This window comes from Mustela erminea, chromosome 5, assembly GCF_009829155.1.
Source record: "Mustela erminea isolate mMusErm1 chromosome 5, mMusErm1.Pri, whole genome shotgun sequence".
NCBI classification, from domain to species: domain Eukaryota; kingdom Metazoa; phylum Chordata; class Mammalia; order Carnivora; family Mustelidae; genus Mustela; species Mustela erminea.
Genome location: NC_045618.1, coordinates 119728800 through 119756310, shown reverse-complemented (window position 1 = coordinate 119756310; position 27511 = coordinate 119728800). Strand labels below are relative to the sequence as shown.

Here is a 27511-nt window from a genome sequence, read left to right as displayed (position 1 = left end):
AAGAGTCCATGTGGCTTGGCAGCTGACCTGATTCTTGGAAGAAGGGGAGTGATGCCTCCTGTTATTTATATGCCACTTACCAAAGCACTTTTCACACAGGATTTTGCGCTGCATTCTAGAGGTAGACCAGTTGGCCTAGAGTCTAATGAACAACTTGCTCACCACTTCCTTTTCCCCACCTTGCCCCACCTTCTTAGAACAAACATGCTTAATTTGTCTTCATCTCCTTATCTGCCAAGAGACCAAGATAATTTGAGCCCAGGAAGAGGAGCTGGCGCCTAGACTGGGGTCCCTGGGAGTTACTCTGACTTTTCTGAACACCCAAACCAGGTTACCCGTCTTCACTATTTAGAGGCCCAGCCTCTTCATCCCAAGTGACCCCGGGCGGGGGGGCGGGGGGACAAGATGATGCCCTACCCACCCCTTAGGCAGGCTTTGCCTAGCGAGTGTCTCCCTTACCTCACAGCTGCCGTCATTCCAATGGGAGTGATTGGCAAAGGCCGAACTCCAGGAAACAGCCCACGGCTCAGAACCCGAGCTCCATTTTGTATCACTCCTGGAGGAACTGGAAAAACAAAAAGGAGAAAGGCACCACACGTGAGTTCAACTGTGATTTGTGTTTTGAGTCAGAAACGTTGGACACATCAGAGAGAAAGAGAGGGAAAGGGAAACTGAAAGAGAGAGAAAGTGATTATTATTGGCATAGAGAGTGAGCAGAGACAGAGAGAAATACATGTGCATGTGTCCACGCTCACGCACACACATACACACACATGCACACAGGGAAAGAAAGATACCATGCCTCAAGAAAGAAATTCAGTCAGCCGTGTCAGACCAATACCTTACAATCAAATTACTGATGCACTGGTTTAGAAAAGGGTTGAGTATTAAAAAAAGCGCTTCAAACATTATTTTCTTGCATTTAAATACAAGCTCTCATCTCCAGTCAGACCCTAACAGGATCTCAAGAACACTGACAGAAGTCTGACAGCAATGACCAAACAAAAGCCATTTCCTCATGCTTCCCCGATCATGGTCAGAAGCTGAGAACACCTTTCTATTTGTCCTTAATCCAGCAAGGGAAAAAAGAGCCAAAGTAACGGCAAAGCTGATTTTACAAAAGCTACTTGGCATGCTCACCACACAGTTCATGCTCAATGATTTCTGCTGCTGAGGAAAGACCCCTCTTCAGAGAGTTGTTAAGGGAAGCTCTGGCTCCTGCCTCAGAATCATGCAGAGCCCACTTGGGAGGGCCCACTTCTTCCTTTCTCGAAGCTTCTTCCGATCAAATCTCCCGAGAGTTCTCTCATCATCCCGTCTTCTCCTAAATATCCTCGTCCCTGGTAACCCTAAGTGAACCTTTTTGCCAGTGACCATCGGATCCCGTCTGTTTCCATACAATCCTACAGCGGCCTCACACCTGTCTGAGAAGTCATGCAACAGGGGAACCACAGGAAGTCCCTGGCAGTCCATCTTTTTCAAGCTCCCAAACAGCAGTTTCATTTGGTTCAAGCTAATACTCTCACTGTACTACCAATCCTCCTCCCTGTGTCCACGGGGCCAGGCGTGCCTCAGGAAGTGAGAGCCCTGGTGTGGGGCTTGGAGTCTTAGCTTTCATCTTAGTTCCTCTCGTGTGACTTTGTGCAAGTGACCGAAATCTCTTCTTCCTTCTCTGAACAGCGTCCTGAGTCCCCTGAGCTCTGGCTGTGCTCATACAGCCGCTGGCACAGTCATCCACAGGCAAGGTCGATAAACCAGGCTTTCCCAAACAGAGGCCACACCAAAAAGGATCTAGAAAATTATGCATTCAAAAATGAAAACCCTTCTGGATATTAAGTTCCTAATGCCCATATTGAGTAGAATACGCCTTAGAAAACGCAAACACTACTTTCTACTCCTATAAATTTTAGGCTTCTAAGGGAATGTTTACATTAATATGCCACACCTTCAACAAGAGGTCCCTCATATAGGCTGAATGTCTACTCCTAAATATGGGGTATACAGACTGATTCCTTGAGAATTCTGTGGCTCTTGCTAATATTTTTGCTACTTTTTAAAAAAATAGGTCTGTGCAAAGCCCTTGTCATTGGGTTTTCTAAAAGGTAGATGGGAGACAGAATTAAAACTAGTGCCCAAAGTCAATAGTCCCAGTCCAGTCCAGTGGTCCAGAATCTTCCCATTCTCCTACCATATTTAACTGTGACAGTAGGCTGAACTAGATCAGGAACACTTACACATGTCCCTTACCCTGATTTCAGACAGGAGATCATCTGAGACAGGAGACTTATCAATTATCTTAGAAGCATGAAACCTGTATAATGTGATATTCTTAGTAAGTATCCTATTTTGCTTAGCTGATAAGTTCTAAGGAAGAGGGTCTAAAATTTATATTAACTGACATATTACTGATTTCAAGACGTTCTATAGAGCTATGAGACAGAGTGGGATTAGCGTCAGTAGAGGTCTATCAATCAAGGAAGAACACAGAATTCAGAAATATATCTACACATACACGGGCAACTTGATTTTTGGCGGAGTTATCAAGACAACACAATGGGGGAAGACAGAACAACTGGAGATCCATTTGGGAAAAAATGAACCTTAGTCCTTACTTCAGGCTATACATGAAAGTTACTTAGAAATGGATCATAGACATAAAAACAGGAACTAAGATTATTAAGTCTTTTAAAAGAAAACCCAGGAGGAAAAATACCCATAATTCCCAAGGACAGACACACAAAAATCAGGAGAGCTCTGGGGTTTACAGACATGTGCTACGGGTAGGTTGAAAAGAGAGGCTTTTGGTTTGTCTGTTTGAAAGACCTCGGCAAAGGGTTTTTTTTGTTTATTTTTCCATATAACAGTCTCTTCAAAATGGCCCCCCAGCCACAGGCTGAGTTCAATTTTGATAATACTATTGAAGACAACAGTTACTAGTGATCTGATTCAGAGCAGCAAGACAATCTGACAGAAAGGACTACTTGTTAAAATAACTTAAAAGTTTAAAATTGATAACCACGGTTATAATTCTCGCCAGCAAACCATGACAGTCCCATATATGGACTGTATCGATTAATGGACTGGCATACCAAGTGCCTGCTTAGGTATTTGGTGAAGGGGACACAGGGTTGCCACAGTTAAGCGGGACAGACAGAGAATTAAAGAGGCAAGGGAAACACACCACGGTAGGTGCTGGGGCCGGGGGTCTGTAGGCACAGAAGGATGAAGACACTTGACCCATAGTAAAGGGTCCCTGGGAAGACTTCCTGTAGAAAGGGCCATCGAAGGTGGCATTCCAAGGCAGAAGAATGGCACACACAAGGTCTGGAATTAACAATGGCAGCATGTGCAAGAACAAAAAGTAATTTTGTGAAAGTGTGTGATCCTCTGCAGGAATGAGGTCCTTTGGGCTTTGCCCCATGGGGACTGGAGAAACCATTAAAGGGTTCTGAGCAGAGATGTGGTCCAGAGTGTAGTGGCTGAGAGCAGACTCTGGTGTTGGAAGGCCCTAGGTCTGTGTCCCATCTCTGTCATTCACTGCCTGTGTCTGCTGAGCGAGCTGCTTCAGTAAGAGGACGGGGACAGAAATGGGATTTATCCCACAGAGCGGAGATTTCACAGTTAAAAAAGGCACTAATGTTAAGAAAATACATCTCGGCCGTCAATATCAGCACCGTCATCACCACCACCATGGTCCTCAGAGCATCCCGAGGCAGCCTGTGCGGTCTCCACTCCCCATGAGCCGAAGTCCGTAAGAACAGAGGGAGACAAACCAGAAGGTGCCAGAATTTAGCCATCTTCCTGGTCACAGAGCACAGCTGGAGCGGCAATGACTACTCTCACCAGTGCTTCTCCTCCCATTGTGGAAATCATGTCAGGGTCACCCCTGGGAGAAAAATGCCTCTGAGATACCCAAAATCCTGGGACAACGACTGGGGTGCCCTGGGAAATGAAGACAGCAGATGGGAGTCACAGAGCACAGCTCTCTGGACTTCGACATGGCCAGTGAGTCATTTGCCAGTCAAAGAAGAAAAGCAACCCCAAGGAACACTGCCCCAAGCTCAGAGTCCTCTGCCCAAGTGCCCGGAACCTTTAAGCCCCAAGGTCATGCCCAACAGGGAGGGGAACGAAGAAAGGAAGCCAGTCCTCAGCGCACACAGACTGAAGCCCAGGGTCCACTGATGTGTCTCACCTCATTTAAGCCTCCACGGAGGAAGTGTTGTGCAGTGGATAAGAGTACAAGCTCGGGGCAACATGGCTTCTGTCTCCACTGAAGTCTTGTCCTACCACTAGCTCCGCAGTTTTGGACAAGTGCCCTAACCTTCCTGAGCCGCTGTTTCCTCACCTCTAAACTTGGCAAAAACACAGCTCCTAGGGTGGTTCTGAGTATTAAACAGGAAGACTGATGTAGGGTCTGTGGTGCAAGCTCATTATCGCCATCTTGTCCATCCCTCCACCATCCCATCCCCTCCCTCTAGTATCTTCTTACCGATGATCTAGAAGAAACAGAAGCTAAGGGAGGGTGTGTCAAGACAGGGGGACATTCTTCTTGCCTTTTACGCTTTTTGTAGTTATTCCCAAATCTGCACTCACCCACTAAAACATCTTCCTGATTAATGAAGTGTGTTCACTTCACAGAGAATCTCATGGACAAAGCTATCCCGCTGCGTTAAAAGGCTTTCCCTGAGCTATTTCCTGAGCCTCGCAAGACTTCTGGCACATAAACTAGGCTCTTCTCCTGACTCCTGGAGTTTGGTCTCAAATGAGCTGCAACCGAATGCGGCTTCTGCCAGCCCTGGCACTTCTCAGTCCTTATCACTGGCAACGCTCTCCCTGTTGGGATGACGATGTGTTCGTATTTGCTCACGGGCTGCCAGAAGCCAGCTGTGGCACTTAACTATTCTCCCATCTTCCCTCCTTCCAGGCTCCATCCCCGAGCGTCAGGAAGGAGGCTTCTGAAAAATGAATCACAGCCAGTCTAAAACGTCTGAGAAAGGCATTCTGAGGTCCGTATTTAACTAGTCTTGGATCTGGGGGGCTCGGAAGGAGCGCGAATGCATTCCTCAGCCCTTTTCCTGTCGGCAAACCTCCCTTTCTGCTCCTCTGTATTGCCCTCAGGGTAAACCAGGACACCTCAAGACCAAGCCCTTTACAAACAGCCCAGCCCACCCAATGCCCTGAAATGGGTCCTTCAGCTCCAGCTGAGAAGGGACGTGGTGAGAAACTGGACATGTCCGGCGCAGGCCTCCAGCACCATCCTGTGCTGTCAGAGCAACTCAGTATTCAGCTTTTACTCGCAAGAAGACGTGAGCCCGAGATCCTCGAGCTGCTGAGAGGAGGCGCCGAGGACAGGACCCCCAGAGCTCCCAGTTCTTGCTGACTGACCGCGTTCTCCCATGCTACAGAGTGACTTGAAACTTCTTTATTTTTAACCAGAAGATGGGAACCCACACACAGAGAGCTGAGCCCAGCAGCACTGCTCACCGTGATCACCTTGGAACCTAAAAAAACGTCGATGGCACAAGACAGACTTCCCTCCAGGCTCCACCAGCCCGGCATTTCTCCATCCCGGCTTCCTCAGCTTCCCTCCTGAGGCTCCGCTTCCTTGATTTTCACAGCTTCTAAAATTAACCTCGGAGCTCCTACTGCTGCCTTTGGAGGGCAGCCCTGGCTAACGCTACCAGAGGCCATAAGTTGAGCAGCAAGTGATACCGATAATCCTTCCCCTTCCCGAAGTCGGTCTTTCCACCTGCTTACTTGGAAGGATGCTGGGAAGGGGGCTGGGATGGGGGAGCCTACGTGCTGGTCGCCTTTCTTCTCCAGGGCCTGGCGTGTTGGATACATACCCTACTTCGAGGCAGGGAGCGGAACGCCGCCTCCATCCCTCCCCTCTGCTGCCCGTTTGTTGTTCTGTTTATGATCCAGAGTTCCTCTCTGGGAACATTCCAACTAGGGCTTATATAAGCCTTTGAAGATGAGTAATGGTGATCTGACTTCATAACAATCCCTCCATGGGGGTTAAAGATGACTCCCAGGGCTTGTCAAAAGGGAACTGCAAAGCAGGTACTTCTGTGGACTCTAAAAGCTGGAATTCGTCTCTTTCAGCCACTTTTATCAGTGGTTTCAGGGGCGGAGGTAAGTGGACGGATCTGATGAGAAGCATAATCTTAAAATTCAGAACTAACGAGGCAGCAATGCCCTGTGCTGAATTTTCTGGAAGTAGTGTTCTAGAGTGCATGCAAGACAGAATGGCACACCTCAAAGATAAAGGGGCTTGGCTGATTGGAATTCTCCCCAGCTTCTTGAGAAGCCTCCTTTGTATGACCTACTCAGCTCAGACTGGATGGTAGCTGGTCTGCCAGCCCCGAGCTAGCTTTGCAGAGCCTGGGCCCTGGGACGATGAGAGGAACCCATCCAAGCGGCTGCCATCTGGTGACCTTAAGTGGAGTGGCTACGGAGGTCGGTGGCAAAGGAAGAGCCTTTCAAGCCACCTGGGGCACCCTCTTCCGGCTGGAAGTGACGGTGGCAGACAGACCAGGCTAGAGGCCTCTGTTCAACCAGGGCATCGCACAGCCCAGGAGGGGAAAACAAGGGGCTATAAATAGCAGCACACGAGGAGGCTCTGTAAGCAGGGCTCGGCCACAGCCCAGGCCGGGAGCTGAACACAGCGTGCTCCATGCAGATGCCAGTCCGTGCTCACCACGTGTGGGCAGAGGGGCTGCGGGAGCCCGGCTGCCATGCACATGTCCCCACCGGGTCTCGCGCCCACAAACACCACCAGGCGGGCTGCCCATCCTCCAGCATGGTGGCTGGGGGCGGGAGGGTGCTGCCTTGGAAACTTTTTGGTGAGGAATCACCTCCCACTTATTCCAGGCCTCGGGCATGCTGGCAAGGCAGGGGGGATGGCGCGGCACAAGGCATTCACCGAATCTCAGGAAAAGCAACGTGACACAAGTGAAATGAAAACAAGGGGGAGGGAGGGGAAGAGCGAAGCCACGACATGCTAAGAGAAGACCAAGGTCCCAGGACAGAAACACACACCGTGGGCCGGTTTACCAGGAGGCTGACCAGCGGCCGTCTGGCTTCCCAAGTGCACCCAAGTGTACACAGCGGACACTCACTACCAGCTCACTTCCCTCCCTCCAGTCCTACTCGCATCTTCAGGGGCCGGATTCTGGCCTGTTGACCAGCGTCTAGCTGGAGCACTAGGGGATTTTACTAGAGACTGCGGCCAGATGGAAAGGTGAATACACAGACAGTCTTCTACCCTCTCCCCTACCTTCCCATCGATTTCCTGGCAGCTCCTGCCAGTGGGCTCTCCTTCCACGACTCCTGGGGGCCTCCTAGGTCCTTCCTTTCTGGAAAGACCCTGGAGCCCCCTTCTTGGCGTGGGGCCTTCATGATGGCGGAGGCTGGACTTCTCACAGTGGTGAAGACCAACATGGGAAAAGAGCCTTCTAAAAGGGACCCTACAGCTTCGACACATAAACACTGAGCATTCAAAGCTCAACTTCAGTATTTTCACGTAAGACAGACTATGGATACCTTGAAAAAATAATTATTTAGAGTTTGAGTGTTCTAGTAAGGGAGTGGGGAGGAGTTCATTCAGCCATGAGAGCATTATACAAACCATTAATTCGTCAACTAATCAAAATCAGTCCTGTTCCTCTTCTACCTGGGCTCAAGAATTCAGTAACAATGGGTTTTCATGGACGCTCTGTCCAATCCCCCTCCCTCTTTCCCTCTTAACTCCATTATTCTGGCTCATCAAAAGCATCTCTCGAAGCCCGTGATCACTGTGCACTGTGGCTGGGACCTAAGGAAGATGCTGCAGAACTTGCACAGCTCGGACAAGAAAAGTGTATTTTCCTCATGACAAGTTATGCAACCTGGTTTTGGTAACCCTTTCAGACAGTAACTTGGTTACAATCTGGTCTGTACGCTTCCTGCCATGTCCTCTGAGAATGGAGTTTTTTGTTTTGTTTTGTTTTTCAATTTCTCTATCACGTCAAACATCACTGAAAAACCACATCACAGGGGAACCGCTAGTTACTGGACTGTACTAGTTCTACCAGGGCTTGGCAGTGGTGCCTGCTTTTCGGCGGGGTGGGCCGCCTGACCCTTCCGTTGCCGGCGATCCGAGTTTAGCAAAGAAACAATGGGAACTGTGCACCTTTCAGAGCACGTAACAGTAGCCCCTGCCAGAGGGACAAGTCTCTCCCGAGAATGCATGGCTGCATCCCTCGGGTCTTTTAAAAGAAGGAAAGAGAAAGGATAGAGCCAAATTCCCTCAAGCTCTGGGGAAGGCTGTGGCCCAGGGAGGGCTATGAAGGATGTTCTGGAATTCCACATCAGTCCCCTACTCAAAGAAGCCCCCAAGAATGGATGTTCTCTGATGTAGGGGGGATTCCCTGACTTAGGAGGCCAGGCACCCTTCAGGGAGTCAGAGGGTCCAACCAGCTTGAGGCCCAGGCCCCTGGAGGGTGCTGTGGTGGGGGTCTGCTATGTCCTGTTACCAACTCCGACCTGTGTGTTCTGTCAGCGGGAGTCTGCAATGCAGCAAAGTCCTGAGCAGACCCTGGCAAGTGAGCTGGCCATCTGCTCAGCGGGCTTCCAGCTGGGGGGAAAGTGCGGGCAGAGGGACCAGATTCCCGTCAGCAGGAGGAGGAGACAATCCTCTCCATTGAAAGTCATCACTTGGGAAGAAGACCTTTCTAAAACCGCACTACTCTAGGCTCTAGAGGTGGGAAAAAACAGGAGGCAGTGGACAGGAGAGAAGTTCAAGGGAGGAAAAGAATGGTCTGAAGCTGGACATTGCTCCACGCCGACAGAAGGTGAAGACAGGAGGCCTACCCCTCTCCATGACAGCCTGGAGGGCTGGTGGGCTTGACACACGGGGGCACCCACGGTCCATTTCAAGGCCACCCCGAGTTCCTGCAAACCTACCTTGCCACCTCTCTTCTCTAGCTGTAAAATGGTAGCCTGCTATCAATGAGGTCCCCGAAGGGAAAGACATTTCTAGAGATACGCACTGCTCAGTTCCCTGTTATGCTGGCCCCACACAGCCTTGTCTAGCAGAACCTACCAAATCACAGGAACTACTCCCGCAGGAGAACGGAAGTTCTCTCCACTGGGACTCATTACTGGGTCCACTTCCCTTCCCCCAAGCCTCAATCCCTGAGATTATATAAAAACTCTGTCATCTCAGAAACACACCGATGCACTCGTTCACATGTATGCACGGCAGCAGGCTCGCACGCGCATGCGTATGTGATCGTGCACTGCGGTAGTTCTGGAGTGATTCTACAAGGAGTTCTGCTTGAGTATTAGTTCTCCCTATGGCCTGGGATATAGAGGAGAAGGTTAAGTTCACAAACTATGGCGCTGTAGGCTATAGAAATATCTACTCACAACCTGCTTGTATCTCAGGGGGAGTATTCAAAAGCATCATGGCACTGGCAGCATCAATGTCAGGATCTGGAAAAATCAACCAATAAATAACATTATTTACAACGGGGCCGGTGTGTGCACGTGTTCTTCCCCCTGCAAGCTATAGTTCATGAAAGCAACAGAGGAAAAAAAAAATCCAGGAACTAGATGAGCTATCCCCAAGGTGACTTTCTTCCCATGTGGATTTGAGAGGAAGAAAGGGATTCTAGAATGAGATTTAAAGGGAAGGTTGGTAAGTTTTTCAGACAAAGCATGGTCCCCCCTCATTTTGCTGATTTCATAATTGATAGGCTGCTGACCTGTGCACCCCCGAGGCTTGCTCCCCTGGCACAGGGGAGGAAGGGAGTGGGGGTGACAACAGGTTTAGCTCGAGGAATCTTTGGAGGAACTGGGGAAGCTCACAGCACCAAGAAGAGAAAGCCCTAAATATACCTGCATCTAGAAAGCTACACACAAGACGTCGGGGCATTTCCGTCTGTCAGCAGAATGCAAATTGTGTTTTCCGAGACTGTGTGTGTGCATATAGTGGTGATGTTGGTGGTGGAGGCATTTAAACAACAACAACAACAACAACAACAACAACAACAACAACAACAAAGACAGGAAATAAAAACTGTACTTCTTAAAATATAAAGAAAAAAATTAAAGTTATGATGTCGAGGGCACAATGTTGGCTTCCACGTCTATTATTGCTTTTAATACGGGACAAAAAAAAAAACCTTCCTCACTCCGCTGCTCTAATTCTTAATAGGTTTCTGAATCCTTCCTGATCCCCCAGTTGACAGATGGCAGGTTATATAGAGACAGAGAAAAATATTATCCTTTTATAACTAAATTCATTTTCCTCTGAGAAACAGCGGCGCCGCTGCTATGGAAATGAAAGTTGCCATGGCAACAGTAAACAACCCCCAAGAATGGTCACTGAATAGGCTGAAAAGAACATCTGCCCCAGCGCAGCGTCCCAGCTGCCCTGGGGCGAGACTCGCTAATGGTGCGGTGCTGCTGCGTGGCCGCGCCCCGCCTGTGCCCTGTCCAAATAAATGAAGTGTGCAATTGAAGTCGACATCAAAAATGCCTGCCTCTGCAGATTACTACCTCGGTGTCCGCTAAACCCAGTGACTAATGATGGGGGGCCAGGGGGGCTCTCACTTGTCAGTTCTTGTACAAATTACATACCAAAAAATTCAATTTACTACTAATGGCTCCGCGGCACTTTATTTGGGGTATTATGCTAGGAAATGACTTTTTTACTGTTTAAAAAAGTGCATTTTTCATACTCTATATGTGCAGTTTAATTCCGAGGGAGTAATGTGATGCAGCATAAAGTCCCACAAGCGATTAATAACAAGGACGACGCTGGTTCTAGAAGACAATGTCTCCAAAAAAGGTGATGGCTGGTGGGGGGGGGTGGTGCAGAGGAAAGGAACTTTACTCTGCAGGCCTTTTTTGATTTTGCCTGCAGGAGGCCCGTTACTTACACTCAATAATGGAGTGAAGGTTTATTTTAATAGTATGGTGTATGAGAAACAGGTAAATTAACTTATTTGGCAACTCCAGGGGTGAAACTCCTAAAACAGTCATCACTCCCCACTGATATTAAGAGATATATATATATATATATAGTTATATATATATAACTATATATATATTTTAGTTGAACTGCAAGACCTAAGGTCCCAATCACAGGTTCTTGCTGTCCCTATGCCCTCGCCTCCCCACAGGGTCTGTTGCCAAGAGGCAAGGCTCATAGCTTCTGTAAGACACTGCTGAGGCCTTTTCTCACCCCTCATTTTGGAAAGGGCCCTTTCCTCTCTCAGGGCTGAGAAAACACACACCTGTTTCTCAGCAGAGCAGAGCAAAGGTTCCTTACTATTCGACAATACAATACAATACAAATGTTGCCGGGCTGCATGGCCCCTGCCTCCCCAGGTAACTCTTCCGTTTTCTTTTTTCTTTCTTTCTTTTTTTTTTTTTTAAAAAGATTTTATTATTTGACAGAGAGATCACAAGTAGGCAGAGAGGCAAGCAGAGAGAGAGAGAGAGAGGAGGAAGCAGGCTCCCTGCCAAGCAGAAAGCCCGATGCAGGACTTGATCCCAGAACCCCGAGATCATGACCTGAGTTGAAGGCAGAGGCTTAAGCCACTGAGCCACCAGGCGCCCCTCCCCAGGTAACTTTTACCCAGACTTTTCTTCAACAACCAGGAGGTTCGAGGGGGACAGAACAAGAAGAAATACAGGTTAAAAAAAAAAAAAAATCAGGAGACTTTTCCTATTTGTTTCCCCAGAAAAATTAAAAGAAAGTTGTTCTTTATTCTTCAAAGACACATGGGACCACAGGAGGAAGGTGCAAAGGGCCACAGACATAAGGAAAGAAACAAGAAGAAAGAGAAAGAGAACCTTTGAAGGAAGAGAGTACCATCAACACCCACATGAATTTCGCAGAACCTAAGGGGCAAGGTGGAAAGTGCTTCAGACCCACAAAACATCACCACGACCACCAATCCCATCCCAGCTGAGCCAAATCGACACATCAACCAACTGGAAATAGGACATTTTAGGACAAGTCCCCCAATCCTTCCTTCCACCCAAGAGCTGTGCATGCCCGAGGCCTCCACAGACAAAGATTCCCCTGGCACCTTGGCCCTCCCGCTCGCCTCTAGGCATTCACAGAAGGTGCCACACCCAGTCTTGCTGAGATCTTGTTCATGATCAATCCCTATGGCCTCACTCTTCATTCTGAATGGACCAGTTCCTATGCCGTATAAGCCCAGACATCAGCCCTGCGGGTAGAATGGGGGAGAGTAGGCATGGGACGCCCTCCTCTTGACGTCTTGCCTTTGGAATTAGCAAACACGCAAAGCACAATGGTCTGAGAAAATGTCCTTCCATGTTCATCATGTGCACACTGGCATCATGGGGGCGGGGGGCTACGCAGTCCCCAGGGAGACACAGAGAGTGCCTCCTGGGTGTACAGTTTGATGAATTTTATACCAGGGTAACCATCACCAGAAGGAAGACAGAGGGCACAACCAAGATACAGACTTCATCACACCAAAGTTTCCTTGTACCCCGTGCCTACCCACCCTTGCCCTGGGCAACTCCTGGTTGGCTTTCTCTCTCTTCCCGATGGGGCGCCGGCAGCTCACTCCTTACTCCATCACTGAGCAGTATTCTGCTATGTGGGCAGAACTACGCTCTGGTTACCAGTGCACCTACAGAAGGACATATTGGCCGTTTCCAGCTCGGGATCTTACAGAAGCCCCCATGAGCTTCTGCATTTGTCTTTGGTGAACATGCATCCGCTTCCCTCGGGGAACTGCTAGGAAGAGCATGTTTAACTTTACAGGGGACTGAAAACCTCTCTTCCAAGAAGGCTGGACCATGAATGAGATTCCAGTTATGTGAAAATATGTGAAACTGTCAAGCTTTCACATTTTCTCCCCATCCTCATAGCGGTGTAGTGGTCATTCACTGCGGTTCTGATCTTTATTTCCTTAATGACAAATGAGGTTGAGCATCTCTTGATGTGCTTAATGACCACTGGGGCATCTTCTTTGACGAATATTCTGTTCAAGTTTGTGCCCCCGCTTAATTGGGTTGCTTAACCCAACTGTAAAGTTGTAAAGTTCCTTAAACATTCTGGATAGAGTCCTTTGTTACATATGTTTTTTCCTCAGTCCATGGCTTCCCTATCCAGTTTCTTAATAGTGTCTTTTAAGAAGCAGAATTTATGAACTTTTTTACAACTCAATGTTTTGTTGGCTCCAACTAAGAACTCTTTGCCTACCCCAACATTGCAAAGATTTCCCTCCTGAGCAGCTTCTTTTTGAGTCTCACACGTCAGTGTAACATTATCTGGGCTCGTACTCAGATTTACAGGGTAATGAACATGGACATCGTCAACCAGAACTCTCTTCATCTGCAGACCGAGAACGGTACAGATCAACACCAGAAAGACCCGCTTGGGCTCCAGGTGGGTTGGGGGAACACAAGGCAGCCTGAGAGACGATATGGTCCACCATGTTTCTATGGAAAAAGGTCTCTTGGACCTGCGGCTAGACATCTCCATGCCCTGATGTTCATCACACCCCGACATCCTGTGTGTGCCTCAGAGCTCACACCCTGCCATCCCTCCTCCCCAAAGAGATGCCACGATGCTCAATCATCTACCTACTATTTCTCAGTTTTCTTCCCTTTTTAAGAAAATATGAAGGTAGTATGTTAAGAAAAAATAAACACAATGTGGATATAATGTGAGAAATAAATGTCTTCCCCGTAGACCCATTCCCAGATACAGACACTTGCGTGAGCTCACTGATGGGAGGCATTTATACTTATGCACATATACTGACTCTTTAAAAAGAGGTTTATACGGGAAATACTTTTCTGCCACTTTTTTCCTTCAAGTTTTTACTAGGTAACAGATCTTGGCCACCTTTCATATTCATGTACGTTATCTGAAGTTCTTCTGTGGTGATTTTTTCACGCATAAAAACAAGCCACACTGTTTGGGCTGACATTTTCTTTACTTTAGGCTGCAGATTACTGGGAGGGCAAACACAAAACACCCGGAACCAGTGCCCAGCACACTGCGTCTGCCAACAAATCCTGAGCCCCTGAAGACTCGGCCTCAGCAAAGCAACCTCCTCTCCTTCCCTGAGTCCCCATTCCTCAGAGGATGTGGCGTGGCCCATACCCTCCCTTCTCTGCCTGCTCACAGCTCTTACTTCCTCAACGTCTCTCTGGCCCACTTGCTACCTTGGGTGACGTGGTACTTTTGTGAGCCCACAATGGGTTTCCCTGGAAGATTCCATTCTCTGTGGTCAAGAGAGGCCAGAGGTGGCTCACTTCTTTAGAGAAGAGAAGCTTTCTGATGGAAGCTTTGGAATAGGATGCTTTTGATCAAGGATGCTGGTCTTGAGTTTTTTGACTGGAGAGATTTGGGGTGATGAGGCAACTGGTCTGGGGCTGGGGGATGCTTCTGCTCCAAGGGCACGGCTGATTCTGAAGGATAAAAGGTCCTGAACCCGATGCAGGGGAAGGTGAGCAGTGGGATGACTGAATGGGATTCTCCCGGGGCTAAAAAGAGAGGTTTTCTTCCCCCCAAATGGTTCAATCCAGCTTATGAGCAGAAGAGGAAGATATTTTGGTCAGGAATACTTTCTAGGAATGAAGATCCACTCGGCAGGAAAAGCCTTCACGTGTTGCCTCTCTGGGTGACGGGGGTGAGGGGTAGAGGAGCATTAAAGAAGCATTACCCTGTTTATTTTTGGAGAGGAGAGTCTTCCCAAAGTACGTAATTCAGCATCCTCATACAGAAACTCCAAGTCATTTACCACTGCTTAATTCAGCAGAACATCAAGTGTGCCATCATGGACGCCTAGTAAAGTTATGACCATCCTTAAAATGGAGCCTATCTCAAACCGCGATTTAAAAAATGTCTTCCTCTGCGCATGCTTCGGTTAACAAATGTTACTTCTCCTCTGGACCAGCTCCCAGCATCCCATTTCAATTTTCCTCTTTAATGTGGTTGTCTTATCACACTGCCTCCTCTCTGCAGTACGAGACTGAAAAAACGGCCACACATCTCAAAAAGGCTTTCAAATCCTCTTCTCATGAAGGTACATACACAATTACATTACGCTACAGCGAGAAAATAAGTAGCAAAGTTTCTAGAACCAATGGCTCAGCTTTTTAGATGAAAAAAATATAGATTGCACTTCATTTCCCCAAAATGTAGAGATGGGTTTCTTTGGGGCATGGAGATGAGGCCGGGGTGAGGTGGGAAGAGGCCTTTCGTCTGTGGGTGTGATGGGAAAAGAACTGGTCAAGGCACGAGGATCCTTGGAGTCAAGAATCTTGGATACCTGTGGCTAATTAACGTGTGACTTCAATTTTGCTGGGATGGAATTCATTTCTCTTAAAATGGTGGGGGGTGGCTGCAGACTTGGCAGGGGACAGATTGATTTTTTTTTTTTTTTAAACTGCATTCCACATAGTTCCTCACTTTGTCTCGAAAGTCCTCCAACTTCCTCTTCCCTTTCCAGCTAGTGGCTACCAGAACTATGGGACTCCATGGGTCGCCTACCAAATGGTGTTATTTGTTCCAACATCTTTGGAGAGAACGAACACTCTTACTAAAGATAGTGGAGTACCCTACCGTTTCTGGACAGCCATGACCTGTCATTCTGGGCATCTGAAGGGTCTGCTTTGAGCACCCATCCAGCTGACATCTTGTGCAACTTGTGATTCCTAGCGTGGCTGCTGTCTGCACTCATTCTCCTTCCTCTGGGGGGGGTGGTCATAGGGGAGACCACCTTACTCTGACTTCTGGTTCTGACAAACCAGAACACAAGGGACAGCTGGAAGCCCTTGGTTCAATTCTCATGGCCCTAGACTGCTACAAAGTGTGAGTACCATCCTTTGCATCGCTGAGCTGACCGATCTAACAAAATGATAACAGATTTCCATATGGGAAGCCTGAGAATTAAAAGCAATGATTCTCTTAGCAATGGTTTAATGGTGCACAGATCCCATGTGTTTATTTCCGTCTACTCCCCATCACACCTGAAACGTTTTATAGGAAGGTGAAAAATCTTTATATAACTGAGTAAAAAGGATTCAAGAAGCATAAAGAAACCATCAAACAACAGATGACACACACATGGACAGAAATTATGAGGCAGGACCCCATACTCATTCAGTCAAGTGCACACATCAAAGTGCACATATTCTCTCAAATTCTCCACCAGAACGTGAGCCCTGAGGCAGGGCTCACCCTCTGCGGCCCGTGTTCCCAGCACCTGCAGCAGCGCCTGGAACACAGATCAACAGCTGCTGAACAGACCAAAGCATGGCTTACCCAACAGCTGTCTGAGGCTGAGGATGATGATTCCAGGGCATAAGCCTCTCTCTCTTTCTCTCTCTTTTTTTTTAAAAGAAAGTTAACACTTTCGTAAAAATCTGTTTATTTTTAAGTGAGCTCTAGGCCCAATGTGGGGCTTGAACTCCTGACCCTGACTGAGATCCAGAGTCACATGTTCTACCAACTGAGCCAGCCAGGTGCCCCAGGGCATAAACCTCATGATATGCAGTGGAATCCCCTGGAAACTCCAGAAAACCAATGTCAGGCCCCAACCCAGACAACACTGAGCTTTGCAAAAATTCACCAGAGGAGGCTGCTGTGTAGGAAAAATGAAGAAGCACCCTTAGTAGTAGCAAATCAAGAGCATATGCATGCCATCTGAAGAAGTCCACTGAAGAAGACAAGTGTTCCCCAGAAATCTGTTATCATCTGTAACATCACTAGATCTTTTTGCTTTGAAATATCTTTTTTTTTAATAAAAGATTTTACTTATTTATTTGACAGAGAGATATCACAAGTAGGCAGAGAAGCAGGCAGAGAGAGGGGGAAGCAGGCTCCCCCCTGAGCAGAGAGCCCGATGCGGGGCTCGATCCCAGGATGCTGAGATCAAGACCTGAGCTGAAGGCAGAGGCTTTAACCCACTGAGCCACCCAGGTGCCCCTGCTTTGAAATATCTTTATCCACTTGCTGCAACTCTGCATGAGTGACACATCTGAAAATATGTGGTTAATCCATGCAAATGGAGAAAAAAAAGTACCTGGGATAACTTAGGGCCAAGGAGATTAGATGAAAATAAACAAACAAGCAAGCAAGGAAAAAAAAAATCCCAATAAGGTATACATTTCCAGTGGGGACTCTGGATCCGCCTGATTTCATTCATGCACACTCCATATACCAAGTAAGTGGTTCTCCATCAGGGACAATTTTGGACCCCTTCCCTCTTCCCTCCAAGGGCACACGTCAGTGCCTGGAGACATTTGTGATCATCATGACTGGGCCAGAGGGGAGGGTACCCGGGCATCTCGTGGGTAGAACCCAGGCAGGCTGTTGCTCAAAGTCCTGAACGGTTTACAGGACAGTCCCTCCCTCCCTGACCCCCATGAAGAATGATCCACAGAATGTGAGGGGTGCTGAGCCTGACAAGCCCTGTACTAAGCTTATGTGTACATGTGCTATGGTCAAAAAAGCAGGTTTTTTTCAATCAAATGATTGCAAATAGTATACACCTAATATAAATTGATATGAAATTTACTTTGTTGCTGCTGTCTTTTTAACCTTTTCTTTTTTGTAAAGTCCCTAGGCCTGGGTTATGAGAAAGGATATCTATGTTTGTGGCTTTGAAACCACTGAAGTAGGGAGTGGCACTCTTTGGCCACTGCAGCAATCAATCAAGACATCTCTTACGGCAGCCTCTGATCTCAAAGGCAGCAGCACAGGGGAGTGCTGTCAGATGTACTGAGATCATTTACCGCGAATATTTCTTTCACTTCCCTGTTGGCTGAAGGTTCTTAAGATGCGGTATTCACTATGGGGAAGAGATGCAAACATCTGAGGGGTTTGCACAGACAGATTGGGGGGTGGGGGGGTGGGGGGGGGAGGAGGGAGCTGTCACCACAAAGTCCAGTGGGCAATCTTCACAATGGATGGGAGTTTAGGGAATAAAAACCTTAAGCAAAGATTGACTCCAAGTGGTGATTTAAAAATTATCTTTATGATGGAACTTTGAACTAGAGAACACCAAGTGTCCCTTCTCCAAAACACAGAGTCCAAGAAAACCCCGAACTCTTGCTACTCTGAAGAAATGAGGCAAGTTGAAATTCCTAAGCAAGCTGAACCTAAGAGTTGTTTTTGCAACAAAAGAGAATCTAAATTAAGCTGAGAGGGTAGGGGATGAATGATCAGCAAATGCATTTTAAGCATTATTAGGCTCCCATTCACACATCTTCTGATTTTTTTTCTCAGCTTAAAAGCAGTGTCTGGTGAACTCAGCTCTGAGAAGCAATCACCATCCCCTCTGCAAACTAGGAACACATTTATCCGTCAGATCCCTTTCGAACTTGTGTAAATTGCCCATTTATTGCCCCAAATTCCATTTCATCACGCACAAGCGGATTTGAGGAAAAGGTTCTGGATGAAAAGTACAGAGCTCAGGGTGCACCCTGGGCTGGGAGACAGGTGACTCCCTGAGTCAGTAACTGTCACTGGGTCACGGTCACTCCTGCTTCTCTGCTTGAAAAGTTAAAAAAAAAAAAAAAAAAAAGCAGCTCACGGACATGCCCCCCAGCAGAAGCTTCCAGCTTGTTTTCTCCGGGCAACGACAAACGCTTTACCTGGGTATCTGCTGGGTCTCCTCATTCAAATGTCCCCCTTGCTTTCGCACTTCTGAGAGGTCTGCGTCTCATTTTCTGTCTTTCCAAATCTGTGGTTCTAAGCCCTTTTCTGGGGGCACGGGAGGGCTCACCCCGTCTCTCTGGCACCGCCACTCCCATACCTCTTTTATCCAATCTCTGAACTTCCGTACTGATACATGTTTACCTCTTTAATGTCCCTGACCAGTTGTGGAAGTTTTACTAGCCCCTACCTGGGAGCAAATAGAGGAGCCACATGGACCCAGGGTGACAGTACAAAGGTCTAAAATTCTAGAACCTGAAGATCAGGGTAAAGGTGATAGGAGAACCAGAACAGGGTATGACCTCTGTCCTAGGAGTCGTAACCATTTTGTAGGAGGCAAGGAGGGAGTTCTGGTTTGGTTCTGTTTGGCTCATTCATCTGTGCTGCAGCTGTTTGTCTGTAATGGGGTAAAAACATTTTTTTTAGCTTCTTGCAGGTGAATGAGAAACTGTATATTCCTTGCAGGTGCCTTTCCCTTTGCACCTCATTCAGTGTAAATCCACTTAATGGGTTCTCTGGTTTTCTTGACGTCTCCCTCCCTGGAGATGTGGTAACTCTGAGCCGGGGAGCAGAGGAGACATCAGGGATTTTGGAAAAGGGGATTCCGACACCGGGAGGAGGAATACAGGGAATTAATGCTGAAGGCCTCTAGACTCTGGAACTGTATTTGTTTCGAAAACCTCCTGCTTGGTCCTGGCTTCTTCAAGCAGGGATGGAGCCAAAGTCCACCACTGAGCTGGGACCTGGAATTGAGGGGTGGGGGGTGTTTCCTGAGAGCCCTGAGAACCGAAGGTGCTGGCCACACTCATGTCTCAGTTAAGAAGGGTGTCAGCTGTCAGAGGCAAACCCAGTGATAGAACCAGGCCCAGAGATCCCCAGCACAGGAACCGAAAGCCCGCGGCACAGTGAGAGCACCCGAGGACAGACAGGGCGCGCCCCCGGCCAGAAGTCCTGGGGAGCACCGGGGCGTGCGGCTCGAGTCCTCTTCTCCCTCTCCACTGTTAGCTCTTCTTTCTCAACTGCCGCTTCTCCCCACCAACAGAAGATCCATTCCTGCCCAGTGCCCAGCCAGAAAGCCGCCTCCTCTGCTCGTGAAGGTCACGGGGCTGCAGGCAAGCCCGGCGCGCGCTCCCGCAGCTCCAGCTGCTCGCCTGGCAGCCCGGCCCCCACCCGGCAGCGTGGCCTTGCTGCTGCTGACAACTGAATATTTCCATTTGCACGGCAGCGTCCATGAGGTCTGTCTTCAACCGGGAGATGTGCAAAGCCTCTTTTTCCAGAAGCAGAGATCTCGTCTTGGAGTGACACTGGCAGGTGTGTTAGCAAGAGGAACCGTCACTCACAACCCTGACATCAGAATTCCAAGGCACAAATCAGCTGCTTGCCCCTTTGCATTGCTTTCCTCCCTAAGATGAAAGCAACAGGAACCGTAGGGGGAACTCTGAACACCAGGCTCACTTTGTCCGGGAACGTGTGTATTACGCTGACTCACAAGAATTTCAAAAGGGACCACGGAAGCATTGATTTCTCCCAGCTCTGACAGTAGACTGCCATCAGACAGACGCATTAGCAACCTGAAGCTTACCCCGTGCCTTCTGCACAAACGTCTACCATACTGAATCTGACGCACCGTCCCATGTAATGCCCAGCATCTGTAGGTGCCCATGCTGCACACAGTTACGCAGCTGAAACGATCTTTGTGGCAAGTTTTTCCTATGCTGAAATCAACTTCTTCCTTAAGAGCTCCTTCTCAAACACCTGTTAAGGGGAGACCACTGCGAAACCACAGTGACACCACAGTTGATCCCACAGCAGTGAGATGCCATGGCGTGGGTAATGTTAGGCTCTCCGCATGGGGGTGATGCCCAGCACTTCCCTTTACTACTCCCAGACCAGTCCCAGGGTCTTCTAGGAACCCATTTGCAGAGGACACGGATGGGTGTGGGGAGAACAAATAAGAAAATAATTCATCTGCTTACGACCCAATGAGTAATCAGTTACGGTATCCCCAGAGAGGACGCCCCAAGAGGCTGGGAGTTCAGAGCAATGTGTCATTCCCCACCTTGACCCTCTGTACACCTATATCGTGGGGATGTGAGTTCAAGGACGTATGGCAGAATTCTCCCACTTTGCTGTAATTGATTTTTCAAATGAAAGTTTAGTATGTTCTTTGGGGAGCGGCCAGTCTACCCACCGCCCAGAATGGCTCTCCCCACCACCACGCCATGTGCCTGTGGCAAAAGAGGAAGATCAGACCCCCAGGTCTGCAAGTAGAGGGAGACGGAGGGCAGCAAAACTAGTGCCTAGCCCACAGGGTTGTGTGAGAAGATGGACAATGAAGCCAGCCCACAGGAAGTCACCCTCTGGGGAGGCCGAGTGTGACAGGGAGGTGAAGGGCCGGGCAGGATGGCCAAAAGCTCACATCACTGTCTTCAGGTTTTTCGCTACCCAAAGGGACCCAAGGCAGGAAGGCGATCAAGAATGGACCAGGGAGGGGCGCCTGGGTGGCTCAGTGGGTTAAAGCCTCTGCCTTCGGCTCAAGTCATGATCCCAGGGTCCTGGGATCGAGCCCCGCATCGGGCTCTCTGCTCAGCAGGAAGCCTGCTTCCTCCTCCTCTCTCTCTCTCTGCCTACTTGTGATCTCTGTCAAATAAATAAATAAAATCTTAAAGGGGCGCCTGGGTGGCTCAGTGGGTTAAGCCGCTGCCTTCAGCTCAGGTCATGATCTCAGGGTCCTGGGATCGAGTCCCGCATCGGGCTCTCTGCTCAGCAGGGAGCCTGTTTCCTTCTCTCTCTCTCTCTGCCTGCCTCTCTGCCTACTTGTGATATCTCTCTATCAAATAAATAAATAAAATCTTTTAAAAAAATAAATAAATAAATAAAATCAATCTTAAAAAAAAAAAAAAAGGAATGGACCATGGAGGAAGGGGACTTCTGCATGCCTTTAGCCCTCAGAAAGCAAATGGCTCTCTGGTCACCGGCTTCCCAAATGAAAGTCGGAAGAATTTACTATTAAAACACAGTTACTTAAATCCTGCCTGGGGCATCTTATCAAGAGATCAGAAGGAAATACAGATACAAGCAGGTCCCCTTCCTTACAGATAAACAGACAGACAGACACACACACACACCAATCACCCACGGACACCTGCTGGCAAGTGGGTCCTTGAAAGTCATCTCTTTCTCCCTTAGAGACCCAAGCTTCAGATACAGAGAGGAAAGAAAGGAGGCGGAAGCACGTTTCCTACGACAGACTTGGAGGTCCGAACTCCTGCTTCAGTCGGTACATCCCTCACGGAGGACCCCAGTGCTGCTTTTGGGCAGCGGGAGCCTGGCCTTCCTTGCTAGGCAGTGATGCTCAAAGCTGCCAGTCCATCCCCTCGGCTGTTCTTTCAACGCGAACTGTGGCTGCTGAGTCTTAGGACTACTGGTCACTGTGCCTGTCTGGGCCTCAGTTTTAATGCCGAGTCTTTCACGCTTTCTGGTCTAATCCTCTCCATCCTGCCCCCCAATGCATTAAAGGGGAAAAAGAAAAAGAAAAAAAAAAGACTAAAGCAAATCTTTATTTGCTTGGTATTTTTTTTAACCTTTGTGTAGTTCTCTGAAACACATTTGTTCAGAAACAACCTACATTATGAAATATTATCAGTTGAGAAATAAAAATAAAAGTACCAGCAAAGCACTTCTTTTCCGTCATCGTAGAGGGTCTTCCCCTAATGTCTGTCTCAAACTGGCTCCTGGGATGTCCTGAACCTTTTAGGGGTGCACAGTCGGTGGGTACACTGAGGAGCCTGTGATAATATAACGGGTACTGACTCCGTTTCCACACTCTGTAGAGTGTGTCCTCAGTTGCACATGACCCACGGGCACCACCCACCCATTGCTGAGAATGAAAAATACCATCACACTGATAATCAGCAATTCCTTTCAGATCCAGTGCAAAACCGACATAAAGACTCAAGATGAACGCTGTTCGTATCATGAGCATAAAAGGATTAAGCTTCCCACTCAACAAAATCGAAGCCCAACACGGGTGCTACTGGGAGAGAAATGAGGGGGAGTTGAGCCCGCCCTAATCCTGAAGGAGATTCCAACCTTCTCTAAGGAAGAGCCCAGAACTCCAAGAGTCCAAAGGCAAGGAGGTTGGGAATGACTGGCCTGGGCTTAAAATTTAGTCTGACCATAAAGTAGAAGGCTGATCTTCTGGTGGGTGAATTTCTGAAAACAGAAATCTGTTCTGAAGACAATGCTCACAGAAGTTTCCAGAACGGTTTTGTTTCTGGGAATGGATGCAATCCTGAAACAAGGACTGTGGTTGTAAGGAGTCTACTTTGAAGGATCCCCCTTTCTGGGGGGTTGGGGAGGGGATGTGTTCCATAAAAACAAAACAAAAAAACCAAACCAAACCAAACCTGAGCTCCTTACTTGCCAGCCCCACAGTACAAGTGGTTAAAATACCTCGTACATAAAAATACTAAGGGAGTGTAATGTGGAATAAAGTAAACCCAAGAGCTGAGGGCAAGAGCTCTGTCAGGGGAGCATGCTTTTAGAAGAAGTGAGTTCAGGCCAAATCTGATGTCCTCTTACTTATTCCAGAACTATCAATGCTAAGCCAAATAAAGGTTTTCAGTTTGTGTCTGGGGCATATCTGTTTTTGAAAAATAATCAAGAGAGATGACCATCACCAGACACTATAATGAACAGACGCGGGCAGGCTCTGAAGGTGAAAGTGACAACAGGCGACGGTGTGCTCCCACTGGGGCTGCTGCAGGGACAGAACCATCCGGAGACAGCTCCGCAGGCCGACCCAGCAAGCTGGTGATCAGGTTACTTCGTGAGAACGGAGTTCATTCCCTTACCACGAGACGCGTATTTCATCTTTCAATAGGAAAAATGTTCCAGTAAGGATGATGCGGGCCAAACTGCACAAAGACTAGCGCTAGACAAAAAAGGGGAAGGGAAGGTCTGTCAACTGCCACTGAGCCAGCCGCTGTGGCTCTCTCACCCTTGCAAGACTCTTCTAGGAGGCGTTCAGCAGATTCTCACCAAGCCCAAGTCCCACCTGGGGGTCTTCAGGCTCCGGCTGAGCGGGAGAGCAGAGTAGCCACTGTCCTTTCAAAGTACGGGCTTGGGGGGGGGGGCTGAGGAGTGGAAGAGAGGGGAAATGAAACTGACGATCTGTTTTTAAGCATATCCAGGCTTTGCCACCAAGGGAGACTCCTGGCGATGGGAACTCGGCCCACCCTTGGAGGCCAGAGAGGCCCAGCTGACCGCTGTCCCCTGAGATGATTCCCACCCTAGACAATGTGCGTGTGCAGTGAGGCAAGACAGGATGCAGGAGACAGACTTAAGGACGAGAGACACCCCAGAAATCTGGGCTTTGGCTTGAATTATGATGGAGGGAAGAATGCTGGGAGGCCTTCATCTCTTCCCTTCCCCCGTATTTATTTCTCACTCCGCTTCTCCTGGGTAAGAAAAAGAACAGGTTTTTGGGGTACCTGGGTGGCCCAGTCATTAAGTGTCTACCTGAAGCTCAGGTTATGATCCCAGGGTCCTGGGATCGAGCCCCGCATCCAACTCCCTGCTCAGCGGGAAGCCTGCTTCTCCCTCTCCCACTCCCCCTGCTTGCGTTCCCTCTCTTGCTATGTCTTGCTCTGTCAAATAAATAAATAAAATCTTAAAAGAAAAGAAAAAGAGCCGATTTTTTAAAGGTTTTTGCTTTTTAAACAGAAATGCTCGACAGAGCCAATCTCACCTGAGACTGAATCCACATACTCAACAGTCTTCTTTGAAAGTTATTTTTCAGGCGGTCTGCTGTATTTTGCACGTGGATGACAGGATTACGGCAAAACGGGACGAATGAACTAAAACCTGGTGCACCCCCCTTTTAAGCAACTTCCCCCAGGAGCCCCCTCTCCTCTGGCGCCTCCTGCCAAAGAAAGCTCCAAATCCCTTTTAGAACTAGCATCCGGTGCCAGAGTCACCTGGTGGGGGTTCATGGGGTCCTGGAGCGGAGGGATGGCTGGCTGTGCCTTGAGTGTGTGGGGACAAGCCATATATGGCTCTGCCACACGCAGCCCCACCACAAAGCCTCCTCTGCAAACCTCCACAGTGGTCCCTCCCTGCCAGACACCCAGGGCTCTTCTCAAGGTGACCAGTAACCTGCCTTGGGGTAGCTCCTAGTCACTTTTTGGGCATATGTAGCATCTGCTCTAAGAGATGACCTCCCTTGTCAGTGGGGACACTCTTCCCCCTCTCAGTAGTCCCCATGGGAGGCTAGTGATCATTCACCTTCTGGAACAATACCTCTCTTCTCACAAGCCTGCCTTATTTGCACTCTGCGAAAAAGGAGGAATTCTTGTCATTGAATTCTTCATTTAGGAAGGATGCTGGCTTCAAGAGCAGAAGATACACTGAGGGCCGCAGGTGGCCATACATTCTACAGACCGAGTCACAACTTCAGGTACCTGAGTAGAACCTCTTCTCACTTGCTGAACTGCCACAGATGGCTGGCAAAGTATAAAGACAGTGACTCTACCAGGTTGTCAAGACCTGACCGAGCGCTTGCCTCCATCAAGGGTGTTCTGTTCCACAAGAAATGGACTTTTAAGGATGTCTCATTCGTTCCTGATGAGTTTCCAGGCTCTGCTACTTCTAGAACCTACCACATGATCAACCACAAAAGCCTCCTTGTGCTTAGGTCGGGCTTATTATTTCCATATTCTGTGGTATAGCCTGCAATGCTGACTTTAAAAGCCAAAGAAACATTAATCTTAGTCTCCAGAGGGGCTTAGGGTTAGAGGCAAACAGGATGTGCTTCTGAGTAGTCTGTAAACTCATCAAAGAAGCTATACATACTATCAAGGTGCTAAAACATTTGGGTGGAGTCTGAGATCCACAGCAAACGGAAGATCTGCATGGTTAACTTCATTTGTGGCAACAGACTGGAGTCTCCAACACTTCCCACTTAAAGGCAACCGCTCTAGAGCAGGAAACATACATAATAAGACCAGAGCACCTTGCTGCACTAGAAAATGAGGACACTATCTAAGTCTATGGACTTCAAGTCTAATGGACTCAGGAACCTACTTGAGGGCCCTCCCATTGGACAAAGATGGGACAGTGTGAATTCCTATGAGGATGATAACTGCATTAAATTGAAATACATCAAAAATGCTTACATCCAATAGTTTGTAATGATATTTAAAAAAAATATTGGAGCTCATTGGCCATCTGTGGGAAGTGCTAGGGAACTGACTCATGGTTTGAAAACTGATGAAAGCAAGAAGCAGGCAATGGCTCTGCCTTTTGTATACGAAATATACCTGACCTAGCTAAGTGATTGAGATGTTCCTCTATATAGCCTGGGTGGCTCAGATGGGTGAGTGTCTGGCTCTTGGTTTTGGCTCAGATCATGTTCTCAGGGTCATAAGACCAAGCCTTAAGTCAGGCTCAGAGCATGCTCTCTCTCCTTCCCCCTCTCTAAAATAGATAAATAAATAAATAAATAGATAAATAGATAAATCTTTTTTTAAAAAAGTATCCTAGATAATACATGAAAAAGGAATGATAAAATTTTGCACTTGTAAAATTTTGCAAGCCCCTAATGAATTAATTTATCTAAGCAGTGATAACCAATAGCTGTTAACATCACACAAAAAAGAAACAGATACAATGTATTACCCAATAGAGGTATGAACCCCTCTTAGAACTAAGTAATCTTACCCCCCAAAAAGGGTTCATCTGGAGACACTTGGCACTGTTTGTGGAGATATTTCGGTTGTTGTGACTGGTGTGTGTGTGTGTGTGTGTGTGTGTGTGTGTGTGTGTTTGTACACTCCTGGCATCTAGTGTGTAGAGCCCAGAAATGCTGCAGACCATTGTACACTGTAGAGGACAGCCTCCCACAGCCAAGAATTATCTGGCCCTAAACATCAGTTGCCAAGGTTGAAAAAATCCTGTTCTGGATTTAATACCCAATTTATAGAAAATCCAGGGGACAGAGGAACAAGTTAAATGGCAACACAAGTTGAATCAGCTGAATTCAGACTGTAGCAAACTCTACAGAACAACTCAAATTCTTAACCAGCAGCAGCAGCAAGAAAAAAACGACAGACTGGACAGATGATTATGGAAGGGAATAAGAGACAGAGAGATGTAAGGGAGAGACCCATGGATTACAATGTATGAACCTTATTTGGTTCCGGATTTGAAAAACTAGTGGTTAGAAAAACTACAAGCAAGGGGGGCTGGGTTGTGCAGGAGGTTGAGTGTACCGTTCTTGATTTTGGCTCAGGGCCTGATCTCAGGGGCATGGGATTGAGGCCCGTGTTGGGATCTGCGCTCAGAATGGAGTCTGCTTGAGATTTTTCCTCCCTATTCCTCTGCCCCTTCCACTTGTGGGTGACCGCGCTTTCTCTCAAATAAATAAATCAATCTTAAAAACAAACCCCAAAACCAAAAAAAAAAAAAAAAAAAAAAACCCAAAACAAAACAAAACAAAAAACCCTCCAAGCAATTGGGGAAAAGTAAACATTGATGAATTACTAAGGAATTATTTCTGAGATGTAACTGACATATAACATTACACAAGTTTAAAGTGTACAAAATAATTTGATATATACTGCAAAATAATAATGAAAAATAAACTCCCCACAGTAAGTTAACATCCATTACCTCACACAGTTACAACGTTTTTCCCTTGTGATGAGAACTTTTAAGATCTAAGCAATTTATTAAAAACTTTAAGGTGTATTATTGATAATGTGACTGTGCTTTTTTACACTTGATCTTAGCCAAAAGGCCGAG

General features: G+C 47.8%; 1 protein-coding gene across 10 annotated transcripts in view; it reads right to left on the bottom strand.

The window, feature by feature from the left end:
• Positions 1-27511, bottom strand: part of FOXN3 (forkhead box N3) — a 394050-nt gene that overhangs the window by 15142 nt on the left and 351397 nt on the right. For 7 of the 10 annotated variants that reach the window (XM_032344710.1, XM_032344709.1, XM_032344713.1 and 4 more), the window contains 2 exons: positions 9412-9477; positions 460-565 (listed from right to left, as the gene is read on the bottom strand). In XM_032344710.1, the coding sequence (XP_032200601.1) occupies positions 460-565; positions 9412-9477 (172 nt within the window). The remainder of the gene's footprint in view (positions 1-459; positions 566-9411; positions 9478-27511) is intronic. The other 3 variants (XM_032344714.1, XM_032344716.1, XM_032344717.1) reach the window with 2 other exon arrangements.